At 47.9% G+C, this 25,480-nt stretch overlaps 1 protein-coding gene across 1 annotated transcript in view; it reads right to left on the bottom strand.

The window, feature by feature from the left end:
* The window catches only part of ASXL3 (ASXL transcriptional regulator 3), a 147,661-nt gene extending 135,703 nt beyond the window's left edge, over window positions 1-11,958 (bottom strand). The window contains exon 1 of the mRNA XM_073583737.1: window positions 11,583-11,958. Within this exon, the coding sequence (XP_073439838.1) occupies window positions 11,583-11,636 (54 nt within the window). The 5' untranslated portion in view covers window positions 11,637-11,958. The remainder of the gene's footprint in view (window positions 1-11,582) is intronic.
* Between the last annotated feature and the right edge of the window lie 13,522 nt (window positions 11,959-25,480).

The following is a 25,480-nucleotide window of genomic DNA, read 5'->3' as shown; positions in this document are numbered from 1 at the left end:
AAAAGAACACACATGGAAACAAGGAGCCATCAAACACATGAAAAACAAACCACAATGTGTGTTAAACCTTGGATTTCTCAACGGCCACCCTACCCCCCATTATTCTCATTGCAGCTTTACAAATCCTTGGCATTCTCTCAAGAACTACTTTCAGTCTTGATGGAGCTCCAAGAGGTTCTGAGCACTTATTAGCCCTTTTGCCTTTGCTTTGCAGTCCAACTCATCTCAATTGGGTTGAGGTATTGTGGAGGGTATGTCATCTGATGCCGAACTCCATACTTTTTCTTGGTCACATAGCCCTTACCTAGCCAGTAGGGGAGTTTTGAGTCATTGTCTTGTTGCAACACAGATGGTGATCCTACTAAGTGCAAACCAGATGTGTGAGATGGTATGTGGTAGCCAAGATGGGCACTGGTTTCTTGAATTTGGAATAAATCACCAACTGTTTCACCAACAAAGCACCCCTACACATTCACACAATCTCCTCCAAACTTCACAGTGGACACCACACAAACAGAAATCATCCGCTCACCTCACCTTTTCTGCTTCTCAAAACATGGAAGTTAATACCAGAAATCTCAAGTTTTGACTCATCAGACCAAAGTACATATTTATAAAATCCAGTCCTCGTCTTGCTTGGCTCAAACAAGTCTCCTCTTCTTGTTTGCGGTTCTTTGTAGTGGCTTTTTTTTTTTTTTACAGCAATTCAAACAAAGTCTCGCTTCTAGTAGTCGTTCTCTAATTGATGTCTTTACATCATTTATGAGAGCTGTTATCTGAGGTTGTTAAATTTTTTTTTTTTTTTAAGGCTGGTAATCACGGAACTTATCCTCTGCAGCAGAGGCAATGCTTAGCCTTCCTTTCTTGTGGCAGTCCTCATGAGAGCTAGTTTCATCATATCGCCTGATGGTTTTCATGACCGCTTGAGGATACCTTTATGGTTATAGAAGTTTTTCGGATTGACTTACCTTCATGTTTAAAAGTAACGATGGATGGTCGTTTCTCTACTTAGTTGAGTGACTCTTGCCATATTTTGCTAGAATACTTGTGGAATAAAGCTCAGCACTACATGGAACCATTTAGAAACACTGCCTATGCAAAACAAATCCGATGGTCGTAAATCATACCTGGTCAATGGAAACTGCTAGACTAAATGTCAAAGATGTATAAAGCTGTCAGAGTAAAAAGGGGGTACGATAATTGAAGAATTTAAAGTTTGCCACATACTCTGGTTTGTTTTTCAAGTGTATATTATTATTGTTATTATTCCTTATTCCTTGTTTTTATAAGTGTTCCTTTGTAGTTCTAAGGTCTTTTATCTGACTCTGTAATGTGTACATTCCAAAAAGAACAAGGAAAACCATTGCATGAACAGGTGTGCTCACACTGTTGACTGCTACTTTATATATCTAGGAAAAACTTTAAAACCAAGTAAAACAAACCTAACTAATAAAGGGTCAATGGACAAGAAGATTATCTGGAAAAGCTTTTCACTCTGACATTTATATTCCGCCATGACCCTCGGTACCCACACAGTGAGCCTGCACATTTCTAAGGCGTTCACAAGTGCCTCGAGTGAAGACATTCCATATTCAATGTCTTGCAATGTCAGTCTTACATCAGGCTTGGACTAAGCTCTCCCAGTTGTTGGAGCCAGCAGTGACATGGGCTAAGGGCAACATAGTGGGAGATTTTCCAGTGTAATCCACTCAGTGGACAAAAGGTAGGAGTAGCCCCTCATGGGTATATAAAAGCGTGCTTGGTAGCTTCCACAATTCCCATACAAGTGAATGGATCTGGAAAAAAAGGTCTGCTTTTTTCCAGAAATAGTGCCACTCTTTAGATCATGCTTTATCTGGCATTAAAGCCCAACCACAGTCACACGAATTTAGAGGATCTGTAATACCAGACAAAGCCACAGACAAAAGAGGGGTGATTTTTTAACCCCTTAATGACCAATACGTCTTTTAACTGACCTGAGATATAAAAGAATAGCATCCCCATACAGGTGACAATCAAGCAGCTGTTGACTGTACACTATAGCTGACAACTTGCTGTATCAGCCACGGTCATTGTTGGCATCGTCCATATCTATTTAACCCCTTAGATGCTGCTGTCAATAATGACTATATAATATAAATAGTTAAAAGAGTGTGGCTTCTCCCTCTTTATTCCCATCGACACCCTGAGATCATGATTGTGTAGTTCTGATGTTTGCCATGGCAATTCATGACCAAATAACGACCTTAGAGTCTCACGGCTCTAGTGGCCTGTTCAGAAGTTACTAACATTTAGGTGGTAAAAATACACTTTTTCATTTCTATCATGCCACTTTGTATTAATTCCTGAAAAGCACCTGAAGGGTTAATAAACTACCTGACAGCAGTTTTCAGAATGTCAGGTGGTGGTTTTTTTTTTTTTTAAATGGTATCACTTTTGGGGGTTTTCCAATATGTAGGACCCTCAGTCACTGCAAACCTGGATAGGTCCGTAAAAAAAAATAATTTTGTAAATTTCCATGCAAAAATAAAAAATTACTGCTACAATTTTAAACCTCCTAAAATGCTAACAAAATAAAATAACACTTTACAAATGGCGCTGATGTAAAGCAGACATGTGATAAATGTTATTTATTAATGTTTTGCTATGGTATGACTATCTGAAATAAAGGGATAATCATTTAAAGTTTGAAAATTGCTAATTTTTTTACATTTTTGTCAAGTTTCTGATATTTTTTTATAAACAAACAAAAAACATATCAATCTAAATTTACTATTATCATAAAGTATAATGTGTCACAAAAGACAATATCAAAATCACTGGAATTTGTTGAAGCGTTCCAGAGTTATTACCACATAAAGTGACACTGGTCAGATTTTTAAAATTTGGCTCTGTCACTAAGGGGTTAAAAGGGGGAAAAAAAAAAAAAGCAGACTTCTATTCTGATCCTGGACATGACCTGTAATATTTGCCATGTTAAAGGGAATCTGTCACCCCTTTTTTTTGAGTATGAGCTGCCGGCACCACCAGCAGGGGCTTATCTACAGCATTCTGTAATGCTGTACATAAGCCCCCGATGTAACCTGAAAGATAAGAAGAAAAAAAAAAAAAAAAAAAAGAGAATTAGATTATACTCATCCCAGGGTCCGGTCCGGGTCCGATGGGTGTCGCGGTCCGGTGCCTCCCATCTTCATACGATTCAGTCCTCTTCTTTCCTTCCGGTCGTGGCTCCTGCACAGGCGCACTGCTCTGCCCTGTTGAGAGCAGAGCATAGTCCTGCAGTGCCAGGAGAGGTCCGGCACCTGCGCACTGCAGTATTCTGCTCTGCCCTCAACAGGGCAGAGCAGTGCGCCTGCGCCGGAGCCACAACAGGAAGGAAAGAAGAGGACGGCATCGTATGAAGATGGGAGGCGCCGGACAGCAACACCCATTGGACCAAGACTGGACCCAGACCGCCCCCCGATGAGTATAATCAAACTTGTTTTCTTCTCTTTCAGGTTACATCGAGGGCTTATCTACAGCATTACAGAATGATGTAGATAAGCCCCTGATGTCAATGCCGGCAGCTCATATTCAAAAAAGGGGTGACAGATTCCCTTTAATACCTGCTGCCATAACATTGTGCACATTAATTGTATATCTGCCCCCTGCCTTGTTGGTATATTCCATACCACTACATCTATACTGTGCTGGTGCCAATTTCATAACTCTAACCACACATTAGCTTCGTCGATGCTCATGTTGTAGATTACCAACCCCCCAGAGTTCGGAAACTTGTGTTTGAGATTTCAGCTCTACATGCATCATTGCTAACAGTAGCGGAGGAGCGCAGCCGAGGAGGAAGGAAGGCTGCCGTAGTCATTTCATAGCGGGATTTGGCCCTTCTATAAGGATATGGGTAAGGACCAAGTCATGAGTTCTTCACTCGTGTGTCACTAAACATTTTGTGCAGCGTTTCTTGCTTTTAATACTGGATTACACTAAAATAATGTAGGGTATTAGTCAGGATGGTGCTGGTCATCATTTACATAAGAGAGATGATCTCACATTTACTGATAATGGAGAGGATGGAGTTGTTACCGTATAGGTGATCATTGACAGCCAGGATCCATGCACACAGAAATGAGTGTAATCACAGGGATGGGGGATGGATAGTGTCACCAAGACAGATTTTATTTTTTAAACCTCCACAGCGATCAGATTTTGTCTGACCCTATTGAAATCACTATACAAGAAAGGATTTGTAATAATATGGATAGGACGGGGAGCCATGCATACAGGGACAGGGGAGCCATGCATACAGGGACAGGGACAGGGGAGCCATGCATACAGGGACAGGGACGCCATGCATACAGTGACAGGGGAGCCATGCATACAGTGACAGGGGAGCCATGCATACAGTGACAGGGGAGCCATGCATACAGTGACAGGGGAGCCATGCATACAGTGACAGGGGAGCCATGCATACAGTGACAGGGGAGCCATGCATACAGTGACAGGGGAGCCATGCATACAGTGACAGGGGAGCCATGCATACAGTGACAGGGGAGCCATGCATACAGTGACAGGGGAGCCATGCATACAGTGACAGGGATGAGGGGACAATGCATACCCAGCTTATACTCGAGTCAGTAAGCTTACCCAGTTTTCTGTGACAAAAGTAGGTGCCTCGGCTTATACTCGAGTATATACGGCAATAGTCCCCAAACTCCTCTTTTTTCCTGTCCTGATCTGGCTGTACACCACTACGATGACACTCTCAGAAGCACCCTTGACCAAGTAGCGCCCTTCACCCTCAGAACCTCCAAACATAGAGTAAAACAGCCGGGTTCACATCGCAAACTAGATTTCTCCAGCAATGCTCTAGGAGTGCCGAACCCCTATGGAGGAAAACCCGCACACCAGAAAACTTCATCCACTACAAATTTATGTTGAGGACCTACAACTCGGCCCTTCACCTCACCAAACAGACCTACTTCACCACCCTGATCTCCTCACTATCTAACAACCCAAAAATTTTTGACACCTTTCACTCCCTTTTCAGTCCGAAAACAAAGGCCCCTATTACAGACATCTGTGCTGATGACCTGTAATTCTCCTCAGATGGCCGTCACACGAGCTTTTTGGTCAGAATTTTCATCCACTTTTATAAACCAAAACCAAGAATTGAATCTGGACAACAAAAAAGTATAATGGAAGAATTATCACCTCTGGTTGTGACTACAAATCCTGACTTGTGAAAGCGGCCTTAAAGGGGAGTACATCACTTATTCACTATACCGGTGAGAAGTGTAGAATCACTTGGAGTCGTATCCGTGACTCCCCAGCAACCTGGAGTATAATGGTCCCAACGTCCCCCATGTGAACAGAGAGGTAATATGCTCAACCATAGCTCCATTCCCTTTCCCACAGATGTGATCGGAGCAGGGGGGGGTCACACAGGCTCACTCTCGTTTCATTCCTACCTGATCATGTGATGGACGCCGGTCCTGGTGATCTTACATTTACCATCTATCCTATGGACCAGTAGCATTACTCATTGGGAGACCACTTTACCATGTATTGAATGTTGTGACACTGCGGTCAGGAGGAAGGGGGACACAGTCGTATATAATGGTGACACTGCGGTCAGAAGGAGAGGGGGACACGGTCATATATAATGGTGACACTGCGCTCAGGAGGAGGGGGGACACGGCACGGTCATATATAATGGTGACACTGCGGTCAGAAGGAGAGGGGGACACGGTCGTATATAATGGTGACACTGCGGTCAGAAGGAGAGGGGGACACGGTCGTATATAATGGTGACACTGCGGTCAGAAGGAGAGGGGGACACGGTCGTATATAATGGTGACACTGCGGTCAGAAGGAGAGGGGGACACGGTCGTATATAATGGTGACACTGCGGTCAGAAGGAGAGGGGGACACGGTCGTATATAATGGTGACACTGCAGGTCAGAAGGAGAGGGGGACACGGTCGTATATAATGGTGACACTGCAGGTCAGAAGGAGAGGGGGACACTATCGTATATAATGGTGACACTCCGCTCTGGATGAGGGGGGACATGGTCATATATAATGGTGACACTGCGGTCAGGAGGAGGGGGGGGGGGCACAGTCACATATAATGGTGACACTGCGGTCAGGAGGAGGGGGGACACTGTCACATAATGGTGACACTGCGCTCAGGAGGAGGGGGGAACACGGTTGTATATAATGGTGACACTGCGCTCAGGAGGAGGGGGGAACACTGTCACATATAATGGTGACACTGCGCTCAGGAGGAGGGGTGGAGATGGTTGTATATAATGGTGACACTGCACTCAGGAGGAGGGGGGACGCTGTCATATATAATTGTGACACTGCACTCAGGAGGAGGGGGGACACGGTCGTATATAATGGTGCCCCTGCTCTCAGGAGGAGGGGCGACACGGTCATATATAATAGTGACACAGCGCTCAGGAGGAGGGGTGGAGATGGTTGTATATAATGGTGACACTGCGGTCAGAAGGAGGGGGGGGGGGGACACGTTCACATATAATGGTGACACTGCGCTCAGGAGGAGGGGAGACACGGTCACATATAATGGTGACACTGCGCTCAGGAGGAGGGGAGACACGGTCACATATAATGGTGACACTGCGCTCAGGAGGAGGGGAGACACGGTCACATATAATGGTGACACTGCGCTCAGGAGGAGGGGAGACACGGTCACTTATAGTGGCGACACTGCGCTCAGGAGGGGTGGAAACAGTCGTATATAATGGTGACACTGCGCTCAGGAGGAGGGAGGACACGGTCATATATAATGGTGACACTGCGCTCAGGAGGAGGGAGGACACGGTCATATATAATGGTAGCACTGCGCTCAGGAGGAGGGGGAAACGGTTGTATATAATGGTAGCACTGCGCTCAGGAGGGAGGACTCGGTCGTATATATTGCTGACACTGCGCTCAGGAGGAGGGACACGGTCGTATATAATGGTAGCACTGTGCTCAGGAGGAGGGAGGACATGGTCGTATATAATTGACACTGCGCTCAGGAGGGGTGGAAAGGAAACAGTCATATATAATGGTGACACTGCGCTCAGGAGGAGGGGGGACACGGTCACATAATGGTGACACTGCGGTCAGCAGGAGCGGGGACATGGTCGTATATAACGGTGACACTGCGCTCAGGAAGAGGGGAGACACGGTCACATAATGGTGACACTGCACTCAGGAGGAGGGGAGACACGGTCACATATAGTGGTGACACTGCCCTCAGGAGGGGTGGAAACAGTCGCATATAATGGTGACACTGCGCTCAGGAGAAGGGGGGACACGGTCATATATAATGGTGACACTGCGCTCAGGAGGAGGGAGGACACGGTCATATATAATGGTAGCACTGCGCTCAGGAGGAGGGGGAAACGGTTGTATATAATGGTAGCACTGCGCTCGGGAGGGAGGACACGGTCGTATATATTGGTGACACTGCGCTCAGGAGGAGGGACACGGTCGTATATAATGGTAGCACTGTGCTCAGGAGGAGGGAGGACATGGTCGTATATAATTGTGACACTGCGCTCAGGAGGGGTGGAAAGGAAACAGTCATATATAATGGTGACACTGCGCTCAGGAGGAGGGGGGACACGGTCACATAATGGTGACACTGCGGTCAGCAGGAGCGGGGACATGGTCGTATATAACGGTGACACTGCGCTCAGGAGGAGGGGAGACACGGTCACATAATGGTGACACTGCGCTCAGGAGGAGGGGAGACACGGTCACATATAGTGGTGACACTGCGCTCAGGAGGGGTGGAAACAGTCGCATATAATGGTGACACTGCGCTCAGGAGGAGGGGGACACGGTCATATATAATGGTGACACTGCGCTCAGGAGGAGGGAGGACACGGTCATATATAATGGTAGCACTGCGCTCAGGAGGGAGGACACGGTCGTATATATTGGTGACACTGCGCTCAGGAGGAGGGACACGGTCGTATATAATGGTAGCACTGCGCTCAGGAGGGAGGACACGGTCGTATATATTGGTGACACTGCGCTCAGGAGGAGGGACACGGTCATATATAATGGTAGCACTGCGCTCAGGAGGGAGGACACGGTCGTATATATTGGTGACACTGCGCTCAGGAGGAGGGACACGGTCGTATATAATGGTAGCACTGTGCTCAGGAGGAGGGAGGACATGGTCGTATATAATTGTGACACTGCGCTCAGGAGGGGTGGAAAGGAAACAGTCATATATAATGGTGACACTGCGCTCAGGAGGAGGGGGGACACGGTCACATAATGGTGACACTACGGTCAGCAGGAGCGGGGACATGGTCATATACAACGGTGACACTGCGCTCAGGAGGAGGGGGAAACGGTTGTATATAATGGTGGCACTGCGCTCAGGAGGGAGGACACGGTTGTATATAATGGTAGCACTGCGCTCAGGAGGGAGGACACGGTTGTATATAATGGTAGCACTGCGCTCAGGAGGAAGGACACGGTCGTATATAATGGTGACACTGCGCTCAGGAGGAGGGACACGGTCACATATAATGGTAACACTGCGGTCAGCAGGAGCGGGGACATGGTCGTATATAACGGTGACACTGCGCTCAGGAGGAGGGGGAAACGTTTGTATATAATGGTAGCACTGCGCTCAGGAGGGAGGACACGGTTGTACAGTATATAATGGTGACACTGCGCTCAGGAGGAGGGAGGACACGGTCGTATATAATGGTGACACTGCGCTCAGGAGGAGGGAGGACACGGTCGTATATAATGGTGACACTGTGCTCAGGAGGAGGGAGGACACAGTCGTATATAATGGTGACACTGTGCTCAGGAGGAGGGAGGACACGGTCGTATATAATGGTGACACTGCGCTCAGGAGGAGGGAGGACACGGTCGTATATAATGGTGACACTGTGCTCAGGAGGAGGGGGGACACGGTCGTATATAATGATTTCATACAATGGCAGCCAGAAATTGATCGACATAAACCCAGTGTTATGTGATCACCTTTATAAACCACTTACAAATAGTCAGGGTATGACCCATGTATTACCTACCGTGTGCTCGCCGGCAATGTACATACACCAGCACATATCTATCTATAAATCATATTACTCATATTTGCAGGGAACTTTATGCACAAACCGCACAGATTTCCAGTAAAAAGCCCCATACTATGAAGCATGACATATACAAGCTCCCCCTAACATCTGACGGATCATGACAATATTCACTTCCTGACGTGAGCGCTACATACAGAAGGCAATGGGTATGGGGCAATCACACCTATATTCCCAGTGTGGCACCATATTGGGTTTAGGTGACATGAGAACCAGGTGTAGTTTTATTGACCAGATCAATATTGCAAACATGCACAGTACGACAGAGATGACACATATGCCCAATAGAGCAGTGACACGCATGTACGATAGCGGTGACAGGTAGGCACTATATAGCTGTGACAGGCATGTATGATAGCGGCGACACGTATGCACCATATAGCAGTGACAGGCATGTATGATAGCGGTGACAGGTAGGCACCATATAGCAGTGACAGGCATGTATGATAGCGGCGACACGTATGCACCATATAGCTGTGACAGGCATGTATGATAGCGGCGACACGTATGCACCATATAGCAGTGACAGGCATGTATGATAGCGGCGACACGTATGCACCATATAGCAGTGACAGGCATGTATGATAGCGGCGACACGTATGCACCATATAGCAGTGACAGGCATGTATGATAGCGGTGACAGGTAGGCACCATATAGCAGTGACAGGCATGTATGATAGCGGCGACACGTATGCACCATATAGCAGTGACAGGCATGCGCCGTATAGCGGCAACACACATGTACGATTGAGGTGACAGGTGTGCACCACATAGCAGAAATAGGCAAGCACTTGGTAGCGGTAACAGGTATGCGCCATATAACGGTGACAGGCATGAATGATAGCGGAGACACATATGTACAATAGTGGTGATAGGTATGCGTCATATAGCGGTGACACACACATAAGATAGCGATGACAGGTATGCACCATAATGTGGTAACACGCATGTACGAAAGTGATGACAGATATGTGCCCTATAGCAGCGACAGGTATGTATGACGGCTATTGTACCGGTCACTGCTATATGGTGCATACAATAGCAGTCACAGCTATGCGCCATATAGCAGTGACATGCAAGTATGATAGTGGTGACAGGTATGTGACATGCACTATAGCGATGACAGGCATGCACAATATAGCAGTGACATGCATGTACGATAGCGGTGACAGGTATGTGTCATACAGCGGTGAAATGCATGCACCAAATAGCAATAACACATATGTACGATAGCGGTGACATGTTTCGTATAGCGGTGACATGTATGTACCATATAGCGGTGACATGTGGAATAGCGGTGACAGGTGTACGCCATATAGCGGTGACATGCTTGTACGATAGTGGTGACAGGTATGCAACATATAGCAGTAACATGTACAATAGCAGTGACAGGTATGGGCCATATAGCAGTGACAGGTATGGGCCATATAGCGGTGACAGGTATGGGCCATATAGCGGTGACAGGTATGGGCCATATAGCGGTGACAGGTATGGGCCATATAGCGGTGACAGGTATGGGCCATATAGCGGTGACAGGTATGGGCCATATAGCGGTGACAGGTATGGGCCATATAGCGGTGACAGGTATGGGCCATATAGCGGTGACAGGTATGGGCCATATAGCGGTGACAGGTATGGGCCATATAGCAGTGACAGGTATGGGCCATATAGCAGTGACAGGTATGGGCCATATAGCAGTGACAGGTATGGGCCATATAGCAGTGACAGGTATGGGCCATATAGCAGTGACAGGTATGGGCCATATAGCAGTGACAGGTATGGGCCATATAGCAGTGACAGGTATGGGCCATATAGCAGTGACAGGTATGGGCCATATAGCAGTGACAGGTATGGGCCATATAGCAGTGACAGGTATGGGCCATATAGCGGTGACAGGTATGGGCCATATAGCAGTGACAGGTATGGGCCATATAGCAGTGACAGGTATGGGCCATATAGCGGTGACAGGTATGGGCCATATAGCAGTGACATGAACAATAGTGGTGACAAGTATACACCATATAGCAGTGAAAGGTATGTACAATAGCAGTAACATGTATGCACCATATAGGGGTGACAGGTATGCACCATTCAGCAATGACATGTAAGCGCCATAGCAGTGACACCACTTGCCCCTGCACAGACAGTATAGTGCGGCACAGTCAAGGTCGGTTACTTTGTGACGTGGCCCCGGTATACTACGCTGACATACGACCATGCAGCGCACAGACGCTGGACACAATGTCATGTGACTGGCGGCGGCGCCTCCTCAGTGCGCGGTACCGAATATGGCCCAATCACATGGCTCGATCTTCGGCCACACTGGAGCCTCAGAGGCGGTGTCACCGGGGGCCATGCTGGGGCAGCAGTATGAATGGGGCCAGGGCATGTGCCGCACACTAACAGCACAAAGCCCGCACCCCGCGGGGCAGCCGGCACGGGACCTACCAGGCGGGCAGCCTCGGCCCAGGTGCGGTCCTTCTTCTTCCTCTTGTCTTTCATGTTGGCATCTCATTGATGGTTCTTATGACGTGGGGGATCCACGGGCACTGAGCGGAGGAGACAATGGCGTGGCGGCGTCGCGGCTCAGCTGACAGCTCTGGGACGCTCCCGTTCCCCCTCACAACAATACACAGTGACGTCACGACGAATGGCGACCCGGTGCTCTCGCGAGGGAAGCAGCTGCGGCGGCGGCGGCGGCCAAAGCTCGCGAGTTCTCCGTCCGCAGCGCTGCCTGGAATTCCAGAGAGCGGGGCCGGGGTTTCCCTGTGCAGGTCTCCTCCCCATCCTCCTGCGTGCAGCCGGCCGGGACTCTGACGAGCGCCCCCTCCTGGCCACACACGCAGGTGCCGCAAGTCGCATCTCGCTAAATAAAGGGAGTGTCCTGGCATCATTATAGTGTCACCAGCCTTAAAGGGAGTGTCCTGGCATCATTATAGTGTCACCAGCCTTAAAGGGAGTGTCCTGGCATCATTATAGTGTCACCAGCCTTTAAGGGAGTGTCCTGGCATCATTATAGTGTCACCAGCCTTTAAGGGAGTGTCCTGGCATCATTATAGTGTCACCAGCCTTAAAGGGAGGGTCCTAGCATCATTATAGCGTCACCAGCCTTAAAGGGAGTGTCCTGGCATCATTATAGTGTCACCAGCCTTTAAGGGAGTGTCCTAGCATCATTATAGCGTCACCAGCCTTAAAGGGTGTGTCCTGGCATCATTATAGCGTCACCAGCCTTAAAGGGAGTGTCCTGGCATCATTATAGCGTCACCAGCCTTAAAGGGAGTGTCCTGGCATCATTATAGTGTCACCAGCCTTAAAGGGAGTGTCCTGGCATCATTATAGCGTCACCAGCCTTAAAGGGTGTGTCCTGGCATCATTATAGCGTCACCAGCCTTAAAGGGAGTGTCCTGGCATCATTATAGCGTCACCAGCCTTAAAGGGAGTGTCCTGGCATCATTATAGTGTCACCAGCCTTAAAGGGAGTGTCCTGGCATCATTATAGTGTCACCAGCCTTAAAGGGAGGGTCCTGGCATCATTATAGTGTCACCAGCCTTAAAGGGAGGGTCCTGGCATTATTATAGTGTCACCAGCCTTAAAGGGAGTGTCCTGGCATCATTATAGTGTCACCAGCCTTAAAGGGTGTGTCCTGGCATCATTATAGTGTCACCAGCCTTAAAGGGTGTGTCCTGGCATCATTATAGCGTCACCAGCCTTAAAGGGAGGGTCCTGGCATCATTATAGTGTCACCAGCCTTAAAGGGTGTGTCCTGGCATCATTATAGTGTCACCAGCCTTAAAGGGTGTGTCCTGGCATCATTATAGTGTCACCAGCCTTAAAGGGAGTGTCCTGGCATCATTATAGTGTCACCAGCCTTAAAGGGAGTGTCCTGGCATCATTATAGTGTCACCAGCCTTAAAGGGAGTGTCCTGGCATTATTATAGTGTCACCTGCCTTAAAGGGAGGGTCCTGGCATCATTATAGTGTCACCAGCCTTAAAGGGAGTGTCCTGGCATTATTATAGTGTCACCAGCCTTAAAGGGAGTGTCCTAGCATCATTATAGTGTCACCAGCCTTAAAGGGAGTGTCCTGGCATCATTATAGTGTCACCAGCCTTAAAGGGTGTGTCCTGGCATCATTATAGCGTCACCAGCCTTAAAGGGAGGGTCCTGGCATCTTTATAGTGTCACCAGCCTTAAAGGGTGTGTCCTGGCATCATTATAGTGTCACCAGCCTTAAAGGGAGTGTCCTGGCATCATTATAGTGTCACCAGCCTTAAAGGGAGTGTCCTAGCATCATTATAGTGTCACCAGCCTTAAAGGGAGGGTCCTGGCATCATTATATTGTCACCAGCCTTAAAGGGAGTGTCCTGGCATTATTATAGTGTCACCAGCCTTAAAGGGAGTGTCCTAGCATCATTATAGTGTCACCAGCCTTAAAGGGAGTGTCCTGGCATCATTATAGTGTCACCAGCCTTAAAGGGAGTGTCCTGGCATCATTATAGCGTCACCAGCCTTAAAGGGAGGGTCCTGGCATCATTATAGTGTCACCAGCCTTAAAGGGAGTGTCCTGGCATCATTATATTGTCACCAGCCTTAAAGGGAGGGTCCTGGCATTATTATAGTGTCACCAGCCTTAAAGGGAGGGTCCTGGCATTATTATAGTGTCACCCGCCTTAAAGGGAGGGTCCTGGCATCATTATAGTGTCACCAGCCTTAAAGGGAGTGTCCTGGCATCATTATATTGTCACCAGCCTTAAAGGGAGGGTCCTGGCATTATTATAGTGTCACCAGCCTTAAAGGGAGTGTCCTGGCATCATTATAGCGTCACCAGCCTTAAAGGGAGTGTCCTGGCATCATTATAGTGTCACCAGCCTTAAAGGGAGGGTCCTGGCATCATTATAGTGTCACCCGCCTTAAAGGGAGTGTCCTGGCATCATTATAGTGTCACCAGCCTTAAAGGGAGTGTCCTGGCATTATTATAGTGTCACCCGCCTTAAAGGGAGTGTCCTGGCATCATTATAGTGTCACCAGCCTTAAAGGGAGTGTCCTGGCATCATTATAGCGTCACCAGCCTTAAAGGGAGTGTCCTAGCATCATTATAGCGTCACCAGCCTTAAAGGGAGGGTCCTGGCATCATTATAGTGTCACCAGCCTTAAAGGGTGTGTCCTGGCATCATTATAGTGTCACCAGCCTTAAAGGGAGTGTCCTGGCATCATTATAGTGTCACCAGCCTTAAAGGGAGTGTCCTGGCATCATTATAGTGTCACCAGCCTTAAAGGGTGTGTCCTGGCATCATTATAGTGTCACCAGCCTTAAAGGGTGTGTCCTGGCATCATTATAGTGTCACCAGCCTTAAAGGGTGTGTCCTGGCATCATTATAGTGTCACCAGCCTTAAAGGGAGTGTCCTGGCATCATTATAGTGTCACCAGCCTTAAAGGGAGTGTCCTGGCATCATTATAGCGTCACCAGCCTTAAAGGGTGTGTCCTGGCATCATTATAGTGTCACCAGCCTTAAAGGGTGTGTCCTGGCATCATTATAGTGTCACCAGCCTTAAAGGGAGTGTCCTGGCATCATTATAGTGTCACCAGCCTTAAAGGGAGTGTCCTGGCATCATTATAGTGTCACCAGCCTTAAAGGGTGTGTCCTGGCATCATTATAGTGTCACCAGCCTTAAAGGGAGTGTCCTGGCATCATTATAGCGTCACCAGCCTTAAAGGGAGGGTCCTAGCATCATTATAGCGTCACCAGCCTTAAAGGGAGGGTCCTGGCATCATTATAGTGTCACCAGCCTTAAAGGGAGTGTCCTGGCATCATTATAGTGTCACCAGCCTTAAAGGGAGTGTCCTGGCATCATTATAGTGTCACCAGCCTTAAAGGGAGTGTCCTGGCATCATTATAGCGTCACCAGCCTTAAAGGGAGGGTCCTGGCATCATTATAGTGTCACCAGCCTTAAAGGGAGTGTCCTGGCATCATTATATTGTCACCAGCCTTAAAGGGAGTGTCCTGGCATCATTATAGTGTCACCAGCCTTAAAGGGAGGGTCCTGGCATCATTATAGTGTCACCAGCCTTAAAGGGAGGGTCCTGGCATTATTATAGTGTCACCAGCCTTAAAGGGAGTGTCCTGGCATCATTATAGTGTCACCAGCCTTAAAGGGAGTGTCCTGGCATTATTATAGTGTCACCCGCCTTAAAGGGAGTGTCCTGGCATCATTATAGTGTCACCAGCCTTAAAGGGAGTGTCCTGGCATCATTATAGTGTCACCAGCCTTAAAGGGAGTGTCCTGGCATTATTATAGTGTCACCCGCCTTAAAGGGAGTGTCCTGGCATCATTATAGTGTCACCAGCCTTAAAGGGAGGGTCCTGGCATCATTATAGTGTCACCAGCCTTAAAGGGAGTGTCCTGGCATCATTATAGTGTCACCAGCCTTAAAGGGAGTGTCCTGGCATTATTATAGTGTCACCCGCCTTAAAGGGAGTGTCCTGGCATCATTATAGTGTCACCAGCCTAAAAGGGAGGGTCCTGGCATTATTATAGTGTCACCCGCCTTAAAGGGAGTGTCCTGGCATCATTATAGTGTCACCAGCCTTAAAGGGAGTGTCCTGGCATCATTATATTGTCACCAGCCTTAAAGGGAGTGTCCTGGCATCATTATAGTGTCACCAGCCTTAAAGGGAGTGTCCTGGCATCATTATATTGTCACCAGCCTTAAAGGGAGGGTCCTGGCATCATTATAGTGTCACCAGCCTTAAAGGGAGTGTCCTGGCATCATTATAGTGTCACCAGCCTTAAAGGGAGTGTCCTGGCATCATTATAGTGTCACCAGCCTTAAAGGGAGGGTCCTGGCATCATTATAGTGTCACCAGCCTTAAAGGGAGGGTCCTGGCATCATTATATTGTCACCAGCCTTAAAGGGTGTGTCCTGGCATCATTATAGTGTCACCAGCCTTAAAGGGAGGGTCCTGGCATCATTATAGTGTCACCAGCCTTAAAGGGAGTGTCCTGGCATCATTATATTGTCACCAGCCTTAAAGGGAGTGTCCTGGCATCATTATAGTGTCACCAGCCTTAAAGGGAGTGTCCTGGCATCATTATATTGTCACCAGCCTTAAAGGGAGGGTCCTGGCATCATTATAGTGTCACCAGCCTTAAAGGGAGTGTCCTGGCATCATTATAGTGTCACCAGCCTTAAAGGGAGTGTCCTGGCATCATTATAGTGTCACCAGCCTTAAAGGGAGGGTCCTGGCATCATTATAGTGTCACCAGCCTTAAAGGGAGGGTCCTGGCATCATTATATTGTCACCAGCCTTAAAGGGAGTGTCCTGGCATCATTATAGTGTCACCAGCCTTAAAGGGAGTGTCCTGGCATCATTATACTGTCACCAGCCTTAAAGGGAGTGTCCTGGCATCATTATAGTGTCACCCGCCTTAAAGGGAGTGTCCTGGCATTATTATATTGTCACCAGCCTTAAAGGGAGTGTCCTGGCATCATTATAGTGTCACCAGCCTTAAAGGGAGTGTCCTGGCATCAGTGTCACCAGACTTAAAGGGAGTGTCCTGGCATTATTATAGTGTCACCTGCCTTAAAGGGAGTGTCCTGGCATCAGTGTCACCAGTCTTAAAGTGAGTGTCCTGACATTATTATATTGTCACCAGCCTTAAAGGGAGTGGCCTGGCATTATTATATTGTCACCAGCCATAAAGGGAGTGTCCTGGTATCATTATAGTGTCACCCGCCTTAAAGGGAGTGTCCTGGCATCATTATAGTGTCACCAGCCTTAAAGGGAGTGTCCTGGCATTATTATAGTGTCACCAGCCTTAAAGGGAGTGTCCTGGCATTATTATAGTGTCACCCGCCTTAAAGGGAGTGTCCTGGCATCAGTGTCACCAGACTTAAAGGGAGTGTCCTGGCATTATTATAGTGTCACCTGCCTTAAAGGGAGTGTCCTGACATTATTATAGTGTCACCAGCCTTAAAGGGAGTGGCCTGGCATTATTATATTGTCACCAGCCATAAAGGGAGTGTCCTGGCATCATTATAGTGTCACCCGCCTTAAAGGGAGTGTCCAGGCATCATTATAGTGTCACCAGCCTTAAAGGGAGTGTCCTGGCATTATTATAGTGTCACCAGCCTTAAAGGGAGTGTCCTGGCATTATTATAGTGTCACCCGCCATAAAGGGAGTGTCCTGGCATCAGCGTCACCAGCCTTAAAGGGAGTGTCCTGACATTATTATAGTGTCACCAGCCTTAAAGGGAGTGTCCTGGCATTATTATAGTGTCACCCGCCTTAAAGGGAGTGTCCTGGCATCAGTGTCACCAGTCTTAAAGGGAGTGTCCTGGCATTATTATAGTGTCACCCGCCTTAAAGGGAGTGTCCTGGCATCAGTGTCACCAGCCTTAAAGGGAGAGTCCTGGCATTATTATAGTGTCACCCGCCTTAAAGGGAGTGTCCTGGCATCAGTGTCACCAGCCTTAAAGGGAGAGTCCTGGCATTATTATAGTGTCACCCGCCTTAAAGGGAGTGTCCTGGCATCAGTGTCACCGGCCTTAAAGGGAGTGTCCTGGCATCATTATAGTGTCACCAGCCTTAAAGGGAGTGTCCTGGCATTAATATAGTGTCACCAGCCTTAAATGGAGGGTCCTGGCATCATTATAGTGTCACCAGCCTTAAAGGGAGTGTCCTAGCATCATTATAGTGTCACCAGCCTTAAAGGGAGGGTCCCGGCATTATTATAGTGTCACCCGCCTTAAAGGGAGTGTCCAGGCATCATTACAGTGTCACCAGCCTTAAAGGGAGGGTCCTGGCATTATTATAGTGTCACCAGCCTTAAAGGGAGGGTCCTGGCATCATTACAGTGTCACCAGCCTTAAAGGGAGTGTCCTGGCATCATTATAGTGTCACCAGCCTTAAAGGGAGTGTCCTGGCATTATTATAGTGTCACCAGCCTTAAAGGGAGTGTCCTGGCATCATTATAGTGTCACCAGCCTTAAAGGGAGTGTCCTGGCATCATTATAGTGTCACCAGCCTTAAAGGGAGTGTCCTGGCATCATTATAGTGTCACCAGCCTTAAAGGGAGTGTCCTAGCATCATTATAGCGTCACCAGCCTTAAAGGGAGGGTCCTGGCATCATTATAGTGTCACCAGCCTTAAAGGGAGTGTCCTGGCATCATTATAGTGTCACCAGCCTTAAAGGGAGTGTCCTGGCATCATTATAGTGTCACCAGCCTTAAAGGGAGTGTCCTGGCATCATTATAGCGTCACCAGCCTTAAAGGGAGGGTCCTGGCATCATTATAGTGTCACCAGCCTTAAAGGGAGTGTCCTGGCATCATTATAGTGTCACCAGCCTTAAAGGGAGTGTCCTGGCATCATTATATTGTCACCAGCCTTAAAGGGAGTGTCCTGGCATCATTATAGTGTCACCAGCCTTAAAGGGAGGGTCCTGGCATCATTATAGTGTCACCAGCCTTAAAGGGAGGGTCCTGGCATTATTATAGTGTCACCAGCCTTAAAGGGAGTGTCCTGGCATCATTATAGTGTCACCAGCCTTAAAGGGAGTGTCCTGGCATTATTATAGTGTCACCCGCCTTAAAGGGAGGGTCCTGGCATCATTATAGTGTCACCAGCCTTAAAGGGAGTGTCCTGGCATCGTTATAGTGTCACCAGCCTTAAAGGGAGTGTCCTGGCATTATTATAGTGTCACCCGCCTTAAAGGGAGTGTCCTGGCATCATTATAGTGTCACCAGCCTTAAAGGGAGTGTCCTGGCATTATTATAGTGTCACCCGCCTTAAAGGGAGTGTCCTGGCATCATTATTGTGTCACCAGCCTTAAAGGGAGGGTCCTGGCATCATTATAGTGTCACCAGCCTTAAAGGGAGTGTCCTGGCATCATTATAGTGTCACCAGCCTTAAAGGGAGTGTCCTGGCATTATTATAGTGTCACCCGCCTTAAAGGGAGTGTCCTGGCATCATTATAGTGTCACCAGCCTAAAAGGGAGGGTCCTGGCATTATTATAGTGTCACCAGCCTTAAAGGGAGGGTCCTGGCATCATTATATTGTCACCAGCCTTAAAGGGAGTGTCCTGGCATCATTATAGTGTCACCAGCCTTAAAGGGAGTGTCCTGGCAACATTATATTGTCACCAGCCTTAAAGGGAGGGTCCTGGCATCATTATAGTGTCACCAGCCTTAAAGGGAGTGTCCTGGCATCATTATAGTGTCACCAGCCTTAAAGGGAGTGTCCTGGCATCATTATAGTGTCACCAGCCTTAAAGGGAGGGTCCTGGCATCATTATAGTGTCACCAGCCTTAAAGGGAGTGTCCTGGCATCATTATAGTGTCACCAGCCTTAAAGGGAGTGTCCTGGCATCATTATAGCGTCACCAGCCTTAAAGGGAGTGTCCTGGCATCATTATAGTGTCACCAGCCTTAAAGGGAGTGTCCTGGCATCATTATAGCGTCACCAGCCTTAAAGGGAGTGTCCTGGCATCATTATAGTGTCACCAGCCTTAAAGGGAGGGTCCTGGCATCATTATAGCGTCACCAGCCTTAAAGGGAGTGTCCTGGCATCATTATAGTGTCACCAGCCTTAAAGGGAGGGTCCTAGCATCATTATAGCGTCACCAGCCTTAAAGGGAGTGTCCTGGCATCATTATAGTGTCACCAGCCTTAAAGGGAGTGTCCTGGCATCATTATAGCGTCACCAGCCTTAAAGGGAGGGTCCTGGCATCATTATAGTGTCACCAGCCTTAAAGGGAGTGTCCTGGCATCATTATAGTGTCACCAGCCTTAAAGGGAGGGTCCTGGCATCATTATAGCGTCACCAGCCTTAAAGGGAGTGTCCTGGCATCATTATAGTGTCACCAGCCTTAAAGGGAGGGTCCAGGCATCATTATAGTGTCACCAGCCTTAAAGGGAGTGTCCTGGCATCATTATAGTGTCACCAGCCTTAAAGGGAGGGTCCTGGCATCATTATAGCGTCACCAGCCTTAAAGGGAGTGTCCTGGCATCATTATAGTGTCACCAGCCTTAAAGGGTGTGTCCTGGCATCATTATAGTGTCACCAGCCTTAAAGGGAGTGTCCTGGCATCATTATAGTGTCACCAGCCTTAAAGCGAGTGTCCTGGCATCATTATAGTGTCACCAGCCTTAAAGGGTGTGTCCTGGCATCATTATAGTGTCACCAGCCTTAAAGGGAGTGTCCTGGCATCATTATAGTGTCACCAGCCTTAAAGGGAGTGTCCTGGCATTATTATAGTGTCACCCGCCTTAAAGGGAGTGTCCTGGCATCATTATAGTGTCACCAGCCTTAAAGGGAGTGTCCTGGCATCATTATAGTGTCACCAGCCTTAAAGGGAGTGTCCTGGCATTATTATAGTGTCACCCGCCTTAAACGGAGTGTCCTGGCATCATTATAGTGTCACCAGCCTTAAAGGGAGGGTCCTGGCATCATTATAGTGTCACCAGCCTTAAAGGGAGTGTCCTGGCATCATTATAGTGTCACCAGCCTTAAAGGGAGTGTCCTGGCATTATTATAGTGTCACCCGCCTTAAAGGGAGTGTCCTGGCATCATTATAGTGTCACCAGCCTAAAAGGGAGGGTCCTGGCATTATTATAGTGTCACCCGCCTTAAAGGGAGTGTCCTGGCATCATTATAGTGTCACCAGCCTTAAAGGGAGTGTCCTGGCATCATTATATTGTCACCAGTCTTAAAGGGAGTGTCCTGGCATCATTATAGTGTCACCAGCCTTAAAGGGAGTGTCCTGGCATCAATATATTGTCACCAGCCTTAAAGGGAGGGTCCTGGCATCATTATAGTGTCACCAGCCTTAAAGGGAGTGTCCTGGCATCATTATAGTGTCACCAGCCTTAAAGGGAGTGTCCTGGCATCATTATAGTGTCACCAGCCTTAAAGGGAGGGTCCTGGCATCATTATAGTGTCACCAGCCTTAAAGGGAGGGTCCTGGCATCATTATATTGTCACCAGCCTTAAAGGGTGTGTCCTGGCATCATTATAGTGTCACCAGCCTTAAAGGGAGGGTCCTGGCATCATTATAGTGTCACCAGCCTTAAAGGGAGTGTCCTGGCATCATTATATTGTCACCAGCCTTAAAGGGAGTGTCCTGGCATCATTATAGTGTCACCAGCCTTAAAGGGAGTGTCCTGGCATCATTATATTGTCACCAGCCTTAAAGGGAGGGTCCTGGCATCATTATAGTGTCACCAGCCTTAAAGGGAGTGTCCTGGCATCATTATAGTGTCACCAGCCTTAAAGGGAGTGTCCTGGCATCATTATAGTGTCACCAGCCTTAAAGGGAGGGTCCTGGCATCATTATAGTGTCACCAGCCTTAAAGGGAGGGTCCTGGCATCATTATATTGTCACCAGCCTTAAAGGGAGTGTCCTGGCATCATTATAGTGTCACCAGCCTTAAAGGGAGTGTCCTGGCATCATTATACTGTCACCAGCCTTAAAGGGAGTGTCCTGGCATCATTATAGTGTCACCCGCCTTAAAGGGAGTGTCCTGGCATTATTATATTGTCACCAGCCTTAAAGGGAGTGTCCTGGCATCATTATAGTGTCACCAGCCTTAAAGGGAGTGTCCTGGCATCAGTGTCACCAGACTTAAAGGGAGTGTCCTGGCATTATTATAGTGTCACCTGCCTTAAAGGGAGTGTCCTGGCATCAGTGTCACCAGTCTTAAAGGGAGTGTCCTGACATTATTATATTGTCACCAGCCTTAAAGGGAGTGGCCTGGCATTATTATATTGTCACCAGCCATAAAGGGAGTGTCCTGGTATCATTATAGTGTCACCCGCCTTAAAGGGAGTGTCCTGGCATCATTATAGTGTCACCAGCCTTAAAGGGAGTGTCCTGGCATTATTATAGTGTCACCAGCCTTAAAGGGAGTGTCCTGGCATTATTATAGTGTCACCCGCCTTAAAGGGAGTGTCCTGGCATCAGTGTCACCAGACTTAAAGGGAGTGTCCTGGCATTATTATAGTGTCACCTGCCTTAAAGGGAGTGTCCTGACATTATTATAGTGTCACCAGCCTTAAAGGGAGTGGCCTGGCATTATTATATTGTCACCAGCCATAAAGGGAGTGTCCTGGCATCATTATAGTGTCACCCGCCTTAAAGGGAGTGTCCTGGCATCATTATAGTGTCACCAGCCTTAAAGGGAGTGTCCTGGCATTATTATAGTGTCACCAGCCTTAAAGGGAGTGTCCTGGCATTATTATAGTGTCACCCGCCATAAAGGGAGTGTCCTGGCATCAGCGTCACCAGCCTTAAAGGGAGTGTCCTGACATTATTATAGTGTCACCAGCCTTAAAGGGAGTGTCCTGGCATTATTATAGTGTCACCCGCCTTAAAGGGAGTGTCCTGGCATCAGTGTCACCAGTCTTAAAGGGAGTGTCCTGGCATTATTATAGTGTCACCCGCCTTAAAGGGAGTGTCCTGGCATCAGTGTCACCAGCCTTAAAGGGAGAGTCCTGGCATTATTATAGTGTCACCCGCCTTAAAGGGAGTGTCCTGGCATCAGTGTCACCAGCCTTAAAGGGAGAGTCCTGGCATTATTATAGTGTCACCCGCCTTAAAGGGAGTGTCCTGGCATCAGTGTCACCGGCCTTAAAGGGAGTGTCCTGGCATCATTATAGTGTCACCAGCCTTAAAGGGAGTGTCCTGGCATTAATATAGTGTCACCAGCCTTAAATGGAGGGTCCTGGCATCATTATAGTGTCACCAGCCTTAAAGGGAGTGTCCTAGCATCATTATAGTGTCACCAGCCTTAAAGGGAGGGTCCCGGCATTATTATAGTGTCACCCGCCTTAAAAGGAGTGTCCAGGCATCATTACAGTGTCACCAGCCTTAAAGGGAGGGTCCTGGCATTATTATAGTGTCACCAGCCTTAAAGGGAGGGTCCTGGCATCATTACAGTGTCACCAGCCTTAATGGGAGTGTCCTGGCATCATTATAGTGTCACCAGCCTTAAAGGGAGTGTCCTGGCATTATTATAGTGTCACCAGCCTTAAAGGGAGTGTCCTGGCATCATTATAGTGTCACCAGCCTTAAAGGGAGTGTCCTGGCATCATTATAGTGTCACCAGCCTTAAAGGGAGTGTCCTGGCATCATTATAGTGTCACCAGCCTTAAAGGGAGTGTCCTAGCATCATTATAGCGTCACCAGCCTTAAAGGGAGGGTCCTGGCATCATTATAGTGTCACCAGCCTTAAAGGGAGTGTCCTGGCATCATTATAGTGTCACCAGCCTTAAAGGGAGTGTCCTGGCATCATTATAGTGTCACCAGCCTTAAAGGGAGTGTCCTGGCATCATTATAGCGTCACCAGCCTTAAAGGGAGGGTCCTGGCATCATTATAGTGTCACCAGCCTTAAAGGGAGTGTCCTGGCATCATTATAGTGTCACCAGCCTTAAAGGGAGTGTCCTGGCATCATTATATTGTCACCAGCCTTAAAGGGAGTGTCCTGGCATCATTATAGTGTCACCAGCCTTAAAGGGAGGGTCCTGGCATCATTATAGTGTCACCAGCCTTAAAGGGAGGGTCCTGGCATTATTATAGTGTCACCAGCCTTAAAGGGAGTGTCCTGGCATCATTATAGTGTCACCAGCCTTAAAGGGAGTGTCCTGGCATTATTATAGTGTCACCCGCCTTAAAGGGAGGGTCCTGGCATCATTATAGTGTCACCAGCCTTAAAGGGAGTGTCCTGGCATCGTTATAGTGTCACCAGCCTTAAAGGGAGTGTCCTGGCATTATTATAGTGTCACCCGCCTTAAAGGGAGTGTCCTGGCATCATTATAGTGTCACCAGCCTTAAAGGGAGTGTCCTGGCATTATTATAGTGTCACCCGCCTTAAAGGGAGTGTCCTGGCATCATTATTGTGTCACCAGCCTTAAAGGGAGGGTCCTGGCATCATTATAGTGTCACCAGCCTTAAAGGGAGTGTCCTGGCATCATTATAGTGTCACCAGCCTTAAAGGGAGTGTCCTGGCATTATTATAGTGTCACCCGCCTTAAAGGGAGTGTCCTGGCATCATTATAGTGTCACCAGCCTAAAAGGGAGGGTCCTGGCATTATTATAGTGTCACCAGCCTTAAAGGGAGGGTCCTGGCATCATTATATTGTCACCAGCCTTAAAGGGAGTGTCCTGGCATCATTATAGTGTCACCAGCCTTAAAGGGAGTGTCCTGGCAACATTATATTGTCACCAGCCTTAAAGGGAGGGTCCTGGCATCATTATAGTGTCACCAGCCTTAAAGGGAGTGTCCTGGCATCATTATAGTGTCACCAGCCTTAAAGGGAGTGTCCTGGCATCATTATAGTGTCACCAGCCTTAAAGGGAGGGTCCTGGCATCATTATAGTGTCACCAGCCTTAAAGGGAGGGTCCTGGCATCATTATATTGTCACCAGCCTTAAAGGGAGTGTCCTGGCATCATTATAGTGTCACCAGCCTTAAAGGGAGTGTCCTGGCATCATTATACTGTCACCAGCCTTAAAGGGAGTGTCCTGGCATCATTATAGTGTCACCCGCCTTAAAGGGAGTGTCCTGACATTATTATATTGTCACCAGCCTTAAAGGGAGTGTCCTGGCATCATTATAGTATCACCAGCCTTAAAGGGAGTGTCCTGGCATCAGTGTCACCAGACTTAAAGGGAGTGTCCTGGCATTATTATAGTGTCACCTGCCTTAAAGGGAGTGTCCTGGCATCAGTGTCACCAGCCTTAAAGGGAGTGTCCTGACATTATTATATTGTCACCAGCCTTAAAGGGAGTGACCTGGCATTATTATATTGTCACCAGCCATAAAGGGAGTGTCCTGGTATCATTATAGTGTCACCCGCCTTAAAGGGAGTGTCCTGGCATCATTATAGTGTCACCAGCCTTAAAGGGAGGGTCCTGGCATCATTATAGTGTCACCAGCCTTAAAGGGAGTGTCCTGGCATTATTATAGTGTCACCAGCCTTAAAGGGAGTGTCCTGGCATTATTATAGTGTCACTAGCCTTATAAGGGAGTGTCCTGGAATCATTATAGTGTCACCAGCCTTAAAGGGAGGGTCGTTGCATTATTATAGTGTCACCAGCCTTAAAGGGAGTGTCCTGACATTATTATAGTGTCACCCGCCTTAAAGGGAGGGTCGTTGCATTATTATAGTGTCACCAACCTTAAAGGGAGTGTCCTGGCATTATTATAGTGTCTCCCGCCTTAAAGGGAGTGTCCTGGCATTATTATAGTGTCTCCCGCCTTAAAGGGAGTGTCCTGACATTATTATCGTGTCACCAACCTTAAAGGAAGAGTCCTGGCGTTATTATAGTGTCACCCGCCTTAAA

This window comes from Dendrobates tinctorius, unplaced genomic scaffold (assembly GCF_039654945.1).
Source record: "Dendrobates tinctorius isolate UK_male_01 unplaced genomic scaffold, ASM3965494v1 ptg000081l, whole genome shotgun sequence".
Classification (NCBI taxonomy): domain Eukaryota; kingdom Metazoa; phylum Chordata; class Amphibia; order Anura; family Dendrobatidae; genus Dendrobates; species Dendrobates tinctorius.
This window is presented reverse-complemented; position numbering and strand designations above follow the sequence as displayed.